Source organism: Protomyctophum parallelum (assembly GCF_964188405.1).
Source record: "Protomyctophum parallelum genome assembly, chromosome: 8".
Lineage (NCBI taxonomy): Eukaryota > Metazoa > Chordata > Actinopteri > Myctophiformes > Myctophidae > Protomyctophum > Protomyctophum parallelum.
In genome coordinates this window covers 19,400,010-19,416,509 of record NC_139703.1, presented here as the reverse complement: position 1 = coordinate 19,416,509, position 16,500 = coordinate 19,400,010, and the positions used below count along the sequence as shown (strand labels likewise).

The window sequence follows — 16,500 nt, the reverse complement described above, 5'->3', positions numbered from 1 at the left end:
GAAGTCCCCTGTGAGCCATCGTGATAACGCTGGACTAAGCACACTTGTATACCTTCAGAGGTTGCAACTTTGCAGTATTCCTCCACAGCGCTGGGAACCATCCATCACTTTAACAGCATTGACCAGGCTACCTGGCACTTATCAACCCCCAAGTGAGATAAGATTTATGTTCAGTATATAGGGTCTGAAATGAAGTGACGAGAGGTAGTGGACCTTTGTTGTGCTAGAGGGGCTGAAAGTATAGTGGACTTTGTTGTTTGGATGAGTCTGCGCGTCAATTGGTACTTACTGATTTAGAGAAATGGAGAGGACAGAATAAAAATAGATGGTTCGTACCATATTGGGCCTAATTCACAAAGGTCTACTATTATGTTAGTGTAGTTTTGCTGTATATGTTAAGTATATGCCAACATCACTCCTCATGCATAGAAGGAAGCATGAGGTCAGCCCGCTGCCCCCCCAGGTTGGCAGAGGAAGTGTAGCGCCCAGGATTACATTAGATAATTGACACTGGGTGAAAAAAGGGGTTGCAAAATCGTGGGATAAAAATTATTAAAAAGAAAAAAGAAGGCCAACATCAGATCCACGATGTAAAGCCTTGATTTACGTGCAACTCGGATGTAGATGAAGAATTCCACCTGTTCATAAATCAAATGCGCCGTTTAACACCATACAAGGCAACAGGAATGTCCAATGTGAACAACTCGACATGCGGTGCAAGCACTTCGTATAGTGTACATTCAATAGTATCGCTCGTCAAAAAGACAAGCTCTACTTTTGATTGATTGAATTGGATTTTCAATTTAACACGTTTGAAAACGGTACAGTTATTACAATTTGATAAGGTTTGGCTGCCCCTGGTCCCTTACTTGAGTAGAAACAATTAATAGACACTAGACAGGATACCATGGTTGTTCTCACAAAGCCACCTGGAGTTGTGACAAATCATGACAACAAACAAGAAGAAAAACAACAAAGTGTTGTAACCTTCCGTTTTCTTCTTCTTTGTAATTATTTGTTTATTAAGGCATATTTGTCTCATTTAGCCAGGGATCCTTTAAAAAAATTTAGGAGGCCATGATATGTAACGACTTTCAACCCTGTTGTCTTTATTTTAGGGGCATAAGTGGTTGAGACTGAAATCTGAGCTGCCCTCTTCTTTACCTTTTCTTTCTTTCTCTCTCTCTCTCTCTCTCTCTCTCTCTCTCTCTCTCTCACAGCCCCACCAATATAGCTGGCATCGCCTCATCCATTCTGCTGTTTGTAGCTATCATTGCTACCATGGTGTGCTGCTTCATGTGTTCATGCTGTTACCTCTACCAGAGAAGACAGCAGAGGGGCAGGACACCTTACGATGGTGAGACGCGCGCGCACGCGCGCGCGCACACACACACACACACACACACACACACACACACACACACACACACACACACACACACACACACGTGCAGATTGTGTAACACTCATGATTCAAACATGGGATTCTCCATTGCCTCTCAGTCAAAGGGGCCAAGTGGAGATATTAGGACTTTGATCTTGGGCAGGGATATTTTGTTACACACACAGGTTGGGCGATATGCCAATTTTTTTCAATCGCCAATCGTCTGACCAAAAATTGGCGATGTATTCGTGTCATAAAAGTAAAGTGAGAACAGCTCACTGCAGGTCGCAAAAAAGCCAGATCTACAAGCTCTCAAGGCGCCGCGTCCTGCCTGTTTCTGCAGCACAGTTCGCTACACGTTGAGAGCTTGTAGATCTGTCTATTTTTGCAGCGCTGGTGTCGGGGTTCGTTCACGTTGTTAATAAAATAATAACTTGGATTACAGGCGGAGATGAAGTTCAGTGTGTTGAATCAGTAGCTACACGCTAAGCTAATGCTAAACTAGAAGCCTATACTAACACTAGCCTGTTTTTAATTTCCCCCCCCCCCCCCCCGACTTCACGGGTGGCGCATTGGGATTGTGATGAGACACGAGACAGCAGTGTGCATTCTGTTGTGACTGTATATTATTAAACTGCATGGGTCTGGACTCCGGAGCTTAAACAACATGTAGGCTACAGCCTCCCTCGGCTCCCAGCCTTTACTCTGGCAGGCGGCTGCCGTAAGTGCCGTTCCCCGTTGCTGCTGACTGCTGAGTGCGGGGACTGTGGGAGCATACCGTTATAACGGGAGGAGGGGATTTCCACCCGGCCGCTTGCTGGCCCAAATTGATTCACATGTTGCTCACACTTTACAGGTTAATTGGGCTGAATCGTCCCGAAAAATCGCCTAATAAAAATATTCGGCGATTGGATTTGTATATTCGCGATTGACGATGTATTCGTATCGTCACCCAACCCTAACACACACACACACACACACACACACACACACACACACACACACTTAACATCTTAATTTGCATTCACATTTAACAAGAAATTCTTGAACACAAACAATAGTGGATGCGCAAACTTGGAAAACTCTACAACAAGTGTTTCAGGATACAGATCACGGGTACAGAAAGCATCGCCTTCTCCATATATGGCGACTGCCAATTATTGCAGACACTGAATAGACTTTTGCCGATGCCTTAGCTCTCGGCTTGAGCATGCCTGCAATCTGCAGGCCCCTCACGACTGATTTATGGACATTACAGAGGCTTCCAAATATGAACACAAGTAGTTTACATTTGTAGCCAAGCTGTATAATAGCATCCTTGAGGAGGAAACGTGTTAGGGTACCACAGCGAGAGATTGAGTCTGGTTGGAAGGACCTCTGGCTTTGACTGTAAAGGTGACTATATCCTCATCAACTGCATAATTCTTGAATATTGTATGAGATACGGTGTGGTCTGCATCGGGAAGTCAAGCTAGCTTCCCCTGTAGTTTTAAACCAGTCCAGTGTTGTTGTTGTTTTTGCTGTTGTAAGGTACCTCTGTGCATTGACTAGTGATATATGGTGTTCTCACTGTTCTGTATCAATTACAGTAGCCCTTACTGAGATCAAACAGTTGGTAATAATGTCCTCAGAAACTGCTACAGATTCAGAGTCAGGTCAAACCCAGAACAGGGATACTCCAGTTCTCACACAGAGGTCATTGAGGTCAGGCCAATTTGACGACACCCCAAACCCAGTAGCATGGGAGTCCATTTTAAGGTTGGGCTTTCTTCTAAACCCCAAGTTTACACACACACACACACACACACACACACACACACACACACACACACACACACACACACACACACACACACTTACACAGAGCTCCATTATCTTCCCTCTCTGTCTTATTCCACCACTCTAACTATTGCCCCTCTCTCTCTCTCTCTCTCTCTCTCTCTCTCTCTCTCTCTCTCTCTCTCTCATGTGTGTGTGTGGGCATCAAACACAAACACTGCTTGGTTTCGCTAGCAGCAACAATGGTCACCCCCCCAGTCCCCCCACCCTGATGTGTTTTCTTTACAACAATATGTGTGTTGTTGACCCTCCCTCCAGCCCAACAGATCCCTATGACCAGCTATCCGGTGGAGCCCATGTATGATGCCTATGGAAAACCACTGGGACCCTCCGACTACCACCTGGGCTATCCAATGGCCCCCCAGTACCCTGGCATGCCCCCGCAGTATGCCATGATGCAGCCCGGCCCCTACGCTGCGTATCCCATGGCAGACCCCGGATACAGCCAGGGTAAGGGGAGCAGCAAGGCCCATCTTTAGGGAATGGCATGAATTAATGTTCTTGGGCCAAACGATCAAATGTGATTTGTTGGCTATTATTATTATTATTATTTATTTTTTACATATGATAAACTGTTAATCCAAAGGGAAGTATTTGGCGAGTCAATATGTTTTCAGGAGACAACATGAACGATATTGGAGTGGACTGACTCTTTATCTCTTCCGTTTTCAGCTCCTCCACCCTACTCTCCGCCACAGTATCCTGGCCATTGATGGGCTATTGCACGCACACACACACACACACACACACACACACACTCACTGCTTGACTAGCAGTGGTTTGCTTGTGAAAGATAACCAGAAGCACTTTAAGGTGTTTTGTTTATTTATAACATTGTCCCTCTTTTATGGCTTAACTCCAGTTGAGTCCAATTTTGGTTACCGAAACCTGACGCCTGCTGCCCTCTGGTGGTTTCACAGAGTGAATGTCACACCATCCCCAAGGTGAGGTCATCAACCAGCGCCACCAATGCAGCATCTCTGCATGCTCACTGAATGCGTTGGTGCACAGTGTGCTCAATAGAGCGCCGAAGTCCTGACGTCACTCGCTCATCCCCTGGTTCACGGAAGGAATTTCTCTATGGAGAATAACATGGGCTCATCTTAAAATAATTTCATATAAGCATTGTGGTCCAAAAATAAACAAGCTGTCTCGGCGTTATTGTCAGGGAGGTGTGTCTGGGGGCACGGTGGCACAGTCGGTAGTGCTGTCGCCTCACAGCTAGAAGGTCCTGGGTAGATTAATCAGTGCCCATACCCGAGGCGGGGTTGTCGAAAGGGCCTTTCTGTGTGGAGTTTCTGTGTGGAGTTCTCCCCGTGTCCCCTAGGGTAGCTACCCTCACAAAAACATGCAGTAATCCTGGTCTCTAAACTACCTCCCCCTGGCCAGCCGGGGCGCCTGATGGAGGGGAAAGGAACTGGTCGGAATGACGTGTTCCTGCCACTCGCTACGTCCGGCCAGGGAAATTCCCCCCTGTCAGGTGAAAAGAAACAGTTTGGACTCCTCATGCATAGAAGGAAGCAGGAGGTCAGTCCGCTGCCCCCCCAGGTTGGCAGAGAAAGTGTAGCGCCCAGGATTACATTAGATAATTGGCACTGGGTGAAAAAAATAACTGGGTTGCAAAATCGTCGGATAAAAAATATTATATAAAAAAAGGGAGGTGTGTCTGTATCGTTTGCGATACAGACACTCATATATGATACAGTCTGTTTCTAGCGAAGATGTAACTAATTCAGCAGCATTAACGATAGCGTTTTCTCTCAGTCAGTTGATTCTTCATATCCATATGAGTGACGGCTGGGATGACATGTTTATTATTCAAACACAGTTCTTATATGAGGCGGTCTAAAATTGATTACAATGCAAATAAAAAGTACATGAACCCGTGGATTCGCGCCCTCTACTGATATTGATGTCAGACTTCGGTGCTCTATTTCTCTAAGCCTGAGGGAAGGGGGATGGCACTCCACTTGTTAACAAGTCCCTCTTTTAAATAGAACAATACCTTACCTCCTTGCCCTCATTGAATTGAAGCAACTCAACTACTTCCGATGGTTTACATTCCAGGTGGTCATCGGTCTGCATTCGTTCTGTGATGCGTGATTTAAATTAAATTAGGGAAAACCGGCGTGTTGCGATAAGAGGTTTGTGAGGTCTGTTTGACTATAATATAAGCTGGAAAGTGTTCAGCTCACAGACGGAGAGCACAGTGTTAATGTTCTGCTTTTTGTAACATGGTACGTCTGATTCTGTGTCAAGTCTTCTGTGAACCTTCACTGTAAGTCAACACACTGATGTGTTGTTCTTTTGTTTTATCTGGCAGCTCAGTCTCATCTTGTCTTCCTTACCTGACTAGCCTCGGTACCAGGCTTTCATTTTTGTTGGTGCAAAAATGTAAAGCCTGGAGGAACGCATTGGCCGCTCTGGTCTAAAAGTGGGAGTCAACCCTTCCGGGTGGGCGTTGCTCCAAATGATGTGGGGGGAGAGGAGGGGCCGGGGGTGACTGACAGATCGATGAGATCCAATCAGGGCGTGCGCAAATCTGAGCCGCGACCCGCCCCTCTAGACCAGAAACCTAACACGTTAGCTCAGGCTATTACCTGACTGACATTTATTTTTCAGTGGAGCATAGTTACCTACACCGGTCTAATGTACCATCACATGATTAGCATGTTAGTTATCAAATATTCGGTCAACTAGAATAATGCAATGGCTTTTTTTTTAAAGAGGAAAATATCCAGGCACTCTGAGTTAAAAAGGGAGAAGATACTACTTTAACCCATTCTGAAGGGAAACCCTTTTGGTGTTTTAAGCAGCTTTAGCTATTGAAAAATAGCAGATCTACAAGCTCATAGTGCGGCACCGAGTGCCGCGCTATGGGCTTGTAGGTCTGCTATTTTTGAAAAATCGTGAAAATGTGCCGCAAAGCTTTGAACATATATTCTTTCAGAGCGAACGTGGGGGGTCCCCTGGAACAACATATTTTCAGATGGGGGTTGGTGGCCAATTACATATAATTTTTGGGATCCTTCACATGAAGTATTGAGCACCACTGACATAGAAACATGGGGTATTTCAAAAACACTTTTTTATTTCGACGTCAGGCCTAAATGGGTTAAACCAACCACTTTTCGACCTATAACAGCCTTCATCGGGGCAGCCCTGATGAAGGCCGTGGAACATGTTGGATCTCCTCCTCTTTTATCTGATGTTTTATCCCGGCTGATCCGGGAGCACCTTTTCACTATTTTAACATTGACTTATGAGTCAGAGCACCTGGTTGTCTCTAGAATAATGCAATATTGCCATTTTATTTTTATTCGTGAGGTCTCATGTCAACAGTTTATTTTCAGTAAACATCAGGTCTATGTAGTAGTTGCAGGCACACATTGCTTGATTTAAACATACTATGTCCAGCCTTAACAGAGCGTCACAAATTGAGATTACGGTACTACTATTTCACTGCATATTTTGTAAATTAATACAGCTGAATATTTTTTCATGATATTGTAACAAGTTGTTATTGTAACATAAGATATTGTTTTACTACTTAATTTTGACATATTTTATTCCTTTACTTTATTTGATGATATATTTATCACTTCTTGCTGTGAATGGGTTTCACCTTCTGGCCAAGAAAAAAAGAGAAGAGCCATGTCATTTTAGCATAAATGATTTACCTCTACTTGAATTTGAGGTAATCTGTTTCTTCACATTGAGGTCCGGGTCTGTGATCAACCCTGCTAGAGTTGTATTTGGGTGGATACCACCCTCAAGTACTTGGTACTCGGAACCGGCCCCAATACTTTGAGTACCAAAACATCCAATTGACACTATAGGCTGAACGAATGCAACGGGAGCAAGTCTGACCCAACACTGCAGCAAATCGCAAAAAAAACAGCCGATTGACAAGCATAAATGACAACTGTAGAGTATAGATGGGTAAAAGAAGTGGTGGTTAGTACTCCAAAAATAAAGTACTCCTATGTATCGGTACTCGGTATCGGCGAGTACTACAAATGAAGTACTTGTAGTCGGTCTGAAAAAAATGTTACCGGGACAACTCTACTGCCAATGATGCAGTTTGTGCTGATATTGTCCCCATTGTGAAATGCTTGAATTATAGAACATTGTCTCAAGCATATGCTGTACAGTAAGCCATGTACAGGTAGGCCTACTACTTTATATAAGTGATGCCTGGGTTATATTTATTTGGCTACAATGTTTTTGTTTTTTAATTGGACGTGTTTCCGCTCTCTTTACATCAATGGTTCCCAAAGTGGTGTCCGGGGACCCCCAGGGGTACTAGAGGGAGTTCCAGGGGGGACCCCCAGGGGTACTAGAGGGAGTTCCAGGGGGGACCCCCAGGGGTACTAGAGGGAGTTCCAGGGGGGACCCCCAGGGGTACTAGAGGGAGTTCCAGGGGGGACCCCCAGGGGTACTAGAGGGAGTTCCAGGGGGGACCCAGCTAAATGATCATTTGGAACCAAATGGACCCTTATGGGTCTGTAACTCGAAGAGTGTACAAATGTACACTCTCAGAGTTAAATTAGCTTTGATTTTACAATATAAATTTGGGGTCCCAGAGATAAAAATGCCATTAAATGGGGGTCCGTAGACTAATGCATGTCAAACTGGGGGTCCTTGAAATTAAACGGGTTAAAAATCACTGCTAGAGCCGTAAAAATCTTCTCTTATGGGGGTCCCTGGCATGTCTTTTCAAATGGGGCTCTGTGGGGCTAATTAGTGTCAATTTGGGGGTCTTTGAGATGAAAAAGTTTGGGAACCCCTGCTTTACATTCATGATCTATGTTTTCAGTTGAACATTGGTTATTTCAGTTGAGTTGTCTCTCTATCTCTCCCTCTCTGGCTCTCTTTCGTCCTCTCTAATCAGAGAAGCCGACAGCAAGGGCCAAGCAATCTTGCTCTAATAATTTGCTGGTACTTTACCAGTGGTGGAATTATGTTCAAGTACTGTAATGTAGGTATTTACTTGAGTATTTCCTTTGTACAGCACTAGTAAACTTTAGTTTTTTTCAACCAAGGTTCATGTTTTAGGTTGTTATTAGAGAAAGTAAAAGGTCAGTGTAATTTCTTTTCATTTGCTGCTTTCTTTCGTTTTACGGATTTTAGCTGTTTTTGACAGGGGGGCGGAGGCATTCGAGCACGGGGCTAAATATGTATTTCTTTACAAAATGTAATTTAGTAAAAATGTAAGTGATTTATTTTTTTATTCTTTACTATAGTCCTACTAGACCCCAATAAATTACATTTGGCCACAAAAGATCACGGGATCTACTGAATGCGGCAAACTGGCATATTGAGCCTATGACACACAGTGTGGCTTCCCCCCAGTAGACTACCTTCACATCCAGTAGATCCTGTGATCTTCTGTGGCCAGATGTAATTTCTTGGTCTAGTAGGACTATAGTAAATAAAAACAAAAGAAATCGCTATAAAATGTTGCAAATAAATACATATTTAGCCTCATGCTCGAATGCCCCCTGTCAAAAACAGCTAAAATCCCTAAAACGAAAGAAACCAGCAAATGAAAAAAAAATAACACTCATCTTTTACTTTCTCTAATAACAACCTAAAACATGAACCTTGGTTGAAAAAAACTAAACTTGTCAAAACATATGTGAACTGATAAATGATGGCATTATCTGTTAAGTTGTCTCGCAGCACATTACGTAATTGAAATCAGTCCCTTTCTTTACAATCTGCAATATTCAAATGTTAAATGCACTAATACAATCCAATATCATTGGGCCATTCTGCTTTATGAATATTTTCATGTTTGGTACTGTAAGTGTATTTTGATTCCAATACTGTTTTTTGTATATTTACTCAAGCAAAGACATTGAATGCAGGACCTTTACTTGCAACATAGTATTTCTGCATTGTGGTATTGCTACTTGTAAAAAAATGAAAGGTTATTTTTCCACCACTGGTACTTACTGGCTGTGTCTCCCTTATTGTATGTACAAACCCATACAATAGGTGAACATTTATGTCATTAGTTTACAGCCCCGGTGTTTGTTATGCACAGTTGTATTGAGCCTTTGTAAAGCACAAGTAGAACACTGGACATTTTGTTTTGAAGTCACTGGTATAGTTTGATTTACTTTTCTGTTTATATTTGGTGCTTCTGACCAACTCTATGAGTGTGTTAATGAAAATGGCATTGGTTTGCGATATGACTGTCTCTAGATATGGCTTTTTGTCTTGTCAGATGGATGGTATGATATTGTAATATAAACTCAGTGAAACATTTTTATTTCTATTAACATAAAAGTTTAACTTTGGAACGTACCATTACTTGGTCTGCTGTCTTTTCTGTTTCCACATATTATGACAATGGAAAGTGAGGCCATTCTGTGTTTGGATTCTTTTGACCACTAGATGTCCACAAATAGTCACTTTCTAAGAGATTTGTTAAGTTGAGTTTACATAGATGATGTCTGAATGCCTTATTATAGCAACACATCACCATCACATTGCTTCTGAAACTGTTTAAAACACCAACAGTTGTCAACAAATGATTGATTCATTTTCCACAATCTCTTGGGCCTATTAATGCTATTTATAGTTCCTGTATAACATAATGTTATTCTGTCTTGCATAGTACATTCCACAGAATGTTGGGAATATGTTTGTTCGGGGAGATTAGTTAGATGGGCAACTCCTAAAGAATGCTGACATATCTGACTCGCAAATGTAGTTTAGAATTCCTAACTGTTGCCGTTTGACAGAGACATTATAAATTGAATAATTGGCAACGGCTCCCAAGAAAATAATCAACATGATTTGTGGAATAGGAAGTCTCACTGTGTAATACCACTCTGTGGCGTCTGTGTAAACCTCAGCCCTCCCCATTGCCTTTAAAGGACTGCAGACCCTGAACTAAATATGGACATGCACTTTCGCAGGATTTCAAAGAATGTCCCAGACTCACAGTCCACTTTGATGATGTGAGACTATCGCAGTCCGTCACTGGTACCCCGAACACAAGGTAGCCCTGTGAGCCCAGCCTCTTGGTGCCAGGATTGATGCCTCCGGTGGCTTTTTGGTGAGCAGGACAGGACAGCAGGACACCATCTGCTTTGGCCTATGGGAATATTCCTCAGCTTGCTCCATGAGGGAGAGAGATAACGCCACTTTCTAATTATAAAAGGGGAATTTGCGACCACTATACCGGCAGAAATCCAATTATTTCTGTCCCCCCCGCCCCCCACCACGGGTGTCATCTTTACCATAGCTTTTAGACAATGTCTACAAAAGACAAGATGTCCAGGAGGAAGGTGAGGGGCTTGACCAGTACGGGTCGCCAGGTGAGCGAGGACCCAGACCTGGACAACCTGCTGTCCCACCTCTCCCCTGAGGAAATGGAGGAGCTGGAAAAGGACATGCTGAAAGTCCCAGACCTCGACCCGAAGGATGTAATCTCCCCGGGGGAGAGCCTGTCCACACAGCCACCGGCAACCAACAATGTCCCGGACGCTAGACCGGGCACTCGTCGAGAGAGTGACCCTAAAGGGTGGCGTAGTCAGAGGGAACAGTCGTTTGAGGTATGGTTACTTTCAAACATCACCACTAAAAACACTGACATCTGTCATTTGTAAGAAACTGTTCATGTTTCCTCACAGGACAAACATTTTAATTTGCTTCTATACATGGATGGATTTTTATAAACACCACACTTTTATTACTTTTTTATGAACACCACGCTTGTATTACTTTTGTATGCCATTGTTTATATGCAGAGCTTTCACAGTAGTAATTTGACTATATTAAGACAATGTATGTAATTGTTTGCTTGTTGCAGTATACTATACACAATGTCTAGTCCCCCGCACTGTCCACAAATATCCTATAATGATAACTTTCATGTGATATTATACATCTGCTGCCAACTAGCATAGATATCATGCACACTGAGTCTATTAGCTCATAATAGCGGTCCACCACAGTTTAAAGTGCCAGGAAAAACATTGTACACCCCCTCCCCCCTCCCCCAAGGCTTACTTGCAGACTTTTTCACATCCTTATTCGTTCTCTCACACGAGGAGAAACAGCCTCTCAGAAACACACAGGGTTTTGACATCCTAATATCACATAAAAGATGTTTCAGATCGAGAGCCATATCCCCTAGTACGGGTTTGAAATGCTTTAGCAGTTTGTGGCTGCCAGCTGGCTGGTGTTTAAAGTCGATAGAGACGAGGTCCTACAGAGCTTTCTTAATCCCAGCCTGTAGGAATTCCTTGGTTGATTGCTCCTACTACGCTGTACTGCCTTTTAAGGATACATCTGCCACGGACCCTTGGCCTTGCACGGCAAAACAGATCGGAGAGCTCACAAATCAAACACTTAGCTCTATATTCTCTGCAAATATATCCCTGCGCTATTCACTGTTTCCCTGAGCGTTTACGTACTGTAAACACATGTAGTATAATCTTGTCTAGTGGGTCAGAGTTGCAGTTAAGCGGTGTTTAACTTTACAGTAAGCATACGATAGGAGCCTTTTCATTGTATACATGTGCAGGTTAGGCATTATACTGTATATCACAGGGGTTATGTTCACTGGTGGAAAGTAACTAAGTACTTTTACTGATTATTGAGGTATTTGTACTTTACTTATTTCCAATTTCCAGTACTTTTACTTCTACTCCACTACATCTCAGAGCCAAAATTTGTACTTGTGCGATGCACTGTCAGGCTGCATTAGGAGCCTATAGGTGCCTGGACCGCCAGGTTTTGTGTTACTAGATATATTCAGTATTTAGATATTTGATATTCATTTTAGCTGCCTCGCCCCCTTCCTACAAACCCATTGTAACCATGATAGATTACTTACTTATGTAATCCTCTTCGTACCAGGTGGGACATAAGGCCTTAACGTTCTTCCTCCATCGGGAACTGTCTTGTGCTGCATGTTGTGCCTCGCCCCATGTCAGGTTCATCTTCTTCAGCTCAGCTGCCATGACACTGCATGGTGCTTTGCTTTGACCACAGGGGCCCCTTGTGGCCAATACCCCCCTTGTACCAAGCCCTTGACTTCCCTGTCACGTAAAGCATTAACGTTAAATTCTAAAAAAAATAATAATAATAATAATTGTGTGCTAATATATTCTTTTGTTTGTCTTGCAGGGTGAGCCAAAGAGGGAGACCCGGAAGCAGGAGTACCTGAGGAAGATGGGCCTGAGTCAAGAGGGAGACACAGATCACAAGAAAGGAGCTCCACAAGCTAGTGACCAGGAGAACAGGCTGGAGGAGAGCAACAACACAGAGGAGCGGCCTGGCCTTTCCAATAGATATAGGAAGTGGGGGAGCAAAGACGGGGACGTAAAAGACGAGACCAAAGAAAAGGACAAATGTGAGGACAGCAAGCTAAAGGACAAGCAAGACAACAGGGAGAGCACAGGGAACAAGACCAGAGACATGATCTCCAAGTTACAAGAGAAGAGAGAAGAGAAGGAGAGGAAGGAAGACGGCAGGAAAAGAGACGACAGCAAGACCAAAGATATTATCTCCAAGCTGCGAGGAAAAAACGAAAAGGAGGGAGGCAACAAAGAGAAGGACAGGAAAGAAGACGTCAGGACACGAGGTGGTCTTGTCTCCAAGATGGTTGAGAAACAGAGCAAGGCTCATGAAGGTCAGGGCCAAGAGAGTACATCAGAAGAGAGGAAGGCTAAAGTGGAGGAGAAGAAAGATGTGGAGAAGGACAAGCCGGATGGGAAACTGGAGCGACAGACGTCAGAGAAAGGAGAGGACGATGTGCAGGTGAAAGACGACAAAGAAGGAAAAAGGAAAGCGAATGAAGAGGAAGTAAAACACGATGACCACGTGAAAGACAATGCCACTAACGGTGGGGAGAAGAGAGCAGAACAGAATGACCTGAAAGAGGACAGCAAGGGAAACGTCACAAACGACGAAGGCACAAAGCCCAGCAAGGCAGGGGAATCCAAGCATGTGGGCAACTGTGTCGCCGGGAAGAACGCCAAAACCAAGACGAAAGAGGAAGAGGAGGAGGACGAAGACTCCAGCATGTTCGACGAGCTGATGGAGCAGGTTCGGAGCGACGACCCGTCCCTCGGCGAACTCAACGTCAACAACTCCGAGGTCATCAAGGTCAAGACCCTCATTCAGTTCGCCGAGGCCCTGCATGGCAACGCCCACGTCAAGACGTTCGCCTTGGCCAACTGTCGGGCCGACGACCACGTGGCGTACGCCATCGCGGGCGCACTGCGCAACAACAAGACCATCGCCAGTGTCAACCTGGACTCCAACCATCTCACCGGGAAGGGCATCCTGTCCCTCGTCCAGGCGCTGCAGCACAACGCCAGCCTCACCGAGCTGCGCTTCCACAACCAGCGTCACATCTGCGGCGGCAAGACGGAGATGGAGATGACCAAGATCCTGAAGGACAACACCACGCTGCTGAAGCTGGGCTACCATTTCGAACTGGCCGGGCCCCGGATGACCATGACCAACATCCTGAGCCGCAACATGGACCGCCAGAGACAGCGGCGCCTGCAGGAGCAGAAGCAAGCGCAGGCCAACGGCGGGGAGAAGAAGGGCACCCTGGACGTGCCCAAGAGTGGTGTGGGGTCTCTGAGAGGCTCGCCCAGGGCGTCCCCCAAACCCTCCCCCATGGCCTCACCCATGCCCTCGCCAAAACTGAAGCGGGTGTCTGCTGGGGGCCTGGCACCTCCACCTCCTCCACCTCCGCCTGGAGGCGGACCTCCGCCGCCTCCACCTCCGCCCGGGTGCGGACCTCCTCCTCCACCACCTCCCATGGATAACAAAGGGCCAGTCTCCAGCAAGAGGGACCAACTGCTCGACTCCATCAGGGGGAGCGATAAGCACCAACTGAAGAAGGTAACGGATCAGTGGTGGAAAAAGTACTCAATTGTTTTACTTAAGTAAAAGTAGCAATACTGCAATTTAGAACTACTTCGTTACAAGTAAAAGTACGGAATTGAAAAGGTACTTGAGTAAAAGTACAAAATTATCGGCATCAAAATGCACTTAAAGTACCGGTAGTAAAAGTAAAAGTACTCATTGTGCAGAATGTGCCATTTCACTTCAAAATGTGTACAAAATCTGTTGAAAATAGCAGATCTACAAGCTCACAATGCATTGCGTTGCGACGCATTGTGAGCTTGTAGATCGGCTATTTTCAAATGGCCAAAATGTATAGGGTTGAAGTGGTTAATGTATGTTTTCTAATCAAAATTTAAATCGCCAAAGTAACTAGTAACTAAAGTTTTCAAATAATTGTAGTGGAGTAAAAGTACAAATTTTGACTCTGAGATGTAGTATAAGTAAAAGTATTGGAAATTGGAAATAGTAAATTACAAATACCTCAAAATTGTACTTAAGTAAAAGTACTTAGTTACTTTCCACCACTGTAACGGATATAAGATAAAATATACATGATGATTTTGTAGAGCACCAAAGTCTGACGTCAATATCGGTACAGGGCGCAAATCCACGAGTTAATGTACTTTTTATTTGCATTGTAATCCCCATAGGGGGATTTTAGATCGCCTCATATAAGAACTGTGTTTTTATGTGAAAAATAAACATGTCATCCAGGCCGTTTCACTCATATGGATATGAAGAATCAACAGACTGAGAGAAAATGCTATTGTTACTGCTACTGAATTAGTTACATTTTCGCTAGAAACAATCTGTATCATAATGAGTGACTGACTGTCACAAACGATACAGAGACACCTCCCTGACAATAATGCCAAGACAGCTTGGTTATTTTTGGACCACAATGCTTATATGAAATGATTTTAAGATAACCCCATGTTATTCTCCATAGAGAAATTACTTCCGTGAACCAGGGGAAATCGAGAGGACGAGCGAGTGACGTCAGGACTTCGGCGCTCTATATCTGCAGTATATTGTCACACATACTGTACTTTACATTCCTGTTCATATATGTGTCTTCAACAGGTTCCTGTGCCAAAGTGGTTGCAGTAATAGTCCCATTGGAATGGAAAGAGAAACGGGAGAGAGGGAAAGGACAGCCACCTCACAACACAGGTCTACAGAGGAATAGCAAACCCCTCTAATGTATATCCCAATGTGCCGCTCTTAAACACTGTCACAACGCCATGTGCATGGTGACATAGACAGATTATGGGGTAGGGAGAAGGTGAACCAATGTCCATCGGTTGGATGAGTGGCCCTCACTATGATTTCTCCCCTAAAACACTGGACCAAAAGGAGATGGTGGAGAATGAGTGATGCAGAGGGAGCCTCTGATAGCCAACAGCAGGAAATGAGTTTTTTCGTGGTTGTTTGTCTTCGTTCCATTTTGACACCATAGCCTGTTATTTGCACTAGATTATATGAAGCGGTTCAGAAGTGACTCCAGCTTGTGTACATGTGGTTGAATGTGAGTGTGGTTGGAGTGCGCGGTGAGCTTAGTAAGAGGTTCAAAATATACTATAAATGCTTACCGGTATATACAAATCTAGCATTTATATATTGAACAATAATTTGACCAGTTATTTATTTGTGGAGAGAGAATCCACTTTATTTTGTCATTTGGAATGTTACATAAACAGGGGAAATCTGAAATGACATAAATATCAGGGAATTAATAAAAATGGGGTGTCAACTTCATAAATTCACAGTGTGTGGATAAGCAGAAGAAAAAGAAATGAGTGATTCAATTCAATTTATTATGTGTGTCTCGTTGCCAAATCTCAAGACAATCTCAGGCAAGGTTTTACACATTGGAAAGTTTATGTATCTGTTTATTTGTGCCTCTGACCAACTCTATAAGTGTGTTAAAGGGACACACGCAAAAATATATATATATATGTTAATGATGTTTAGAAAATTTAGAACACTTCCTGGGGGTCTTTATGTGTGTAATATGTGGATTTAGATATTTTAGATTTTAGCAGTGAAACTTACTTCCTGGACTACATGTTGTCTCAGTAAGACAGCCCCCCACCCTATCCACAAGGAGGAGCAGTGCACCAAAGCATTATGGGAATTGTAGTCCAGGAAGTAAGTGAGCCGAGTCCATGACATCAGAGACACTGGGCTCACTGCTAAAATCTAAAATATCTAAAACCACATATTACACACACAAAGACCCCCAGGAAAGTGTTCTAAATCTTCTAAACGTCATTAACATATATATTTTTGCAAAAAGGGTGAAATGTCCCTTTAATGAAAATGTCGTTGGTTGTGATTTAACGGTTTCTAGATGAGGCTTTTTTTTGTCTATTGTCAAATTAATGGAT

At 43.8% G+C, this 16,500-nt stretch overlaps 2 protein-coding genes across 2 annotated transcripts in view; both read left to right on the top strand.

The window, feature by feature from the left end:
- shisa4 (shisa family member 4) overlaps positions 1–16,500 on the top strand; it is a 59,772-nt gene that overhangs the window by 5,547 nt on the left and 37,725 nt on the right. Inside the window, exons 3-5 of the mRNA XM_083771447.1 lie at positions 1,221–1,357; positions 3,482–3,673; positions 3,896–4,510. Of these exons, the coding sequence (XP_083627573.1) occupies positions 1,221–1,357; positions 3,482–3,673; positions 3,896–3,936 (370 nt within the window). The 3' untranslated portion in view covers positions 3,937–4,510. The remainder of the gene's footprint in view (positions 1–1,220; positions 1,358–3,481; positions 3,674–3,895; positions 4,511–16,500) is intronic.
- On the top strand, positions 10,226–16,060 carry lmod1b (leiomodin 1b (smooth muscle)). The gene is made up of 3 exons (XM_083771439.1): positions 10,226–10,794; positions 12,374–14,104; positions 15,194–16,060. Exons 1-3 carry the CDS (start codon positions 10,495–10,497, stop codon positions 15,218–15,220), a joined length of 2,058 nt encoding a protein of 685 aa, XP_083627565.1. The 5' UTR covers positions 10,226–10,494; the 3' UTR covers positions 15,221–16,060.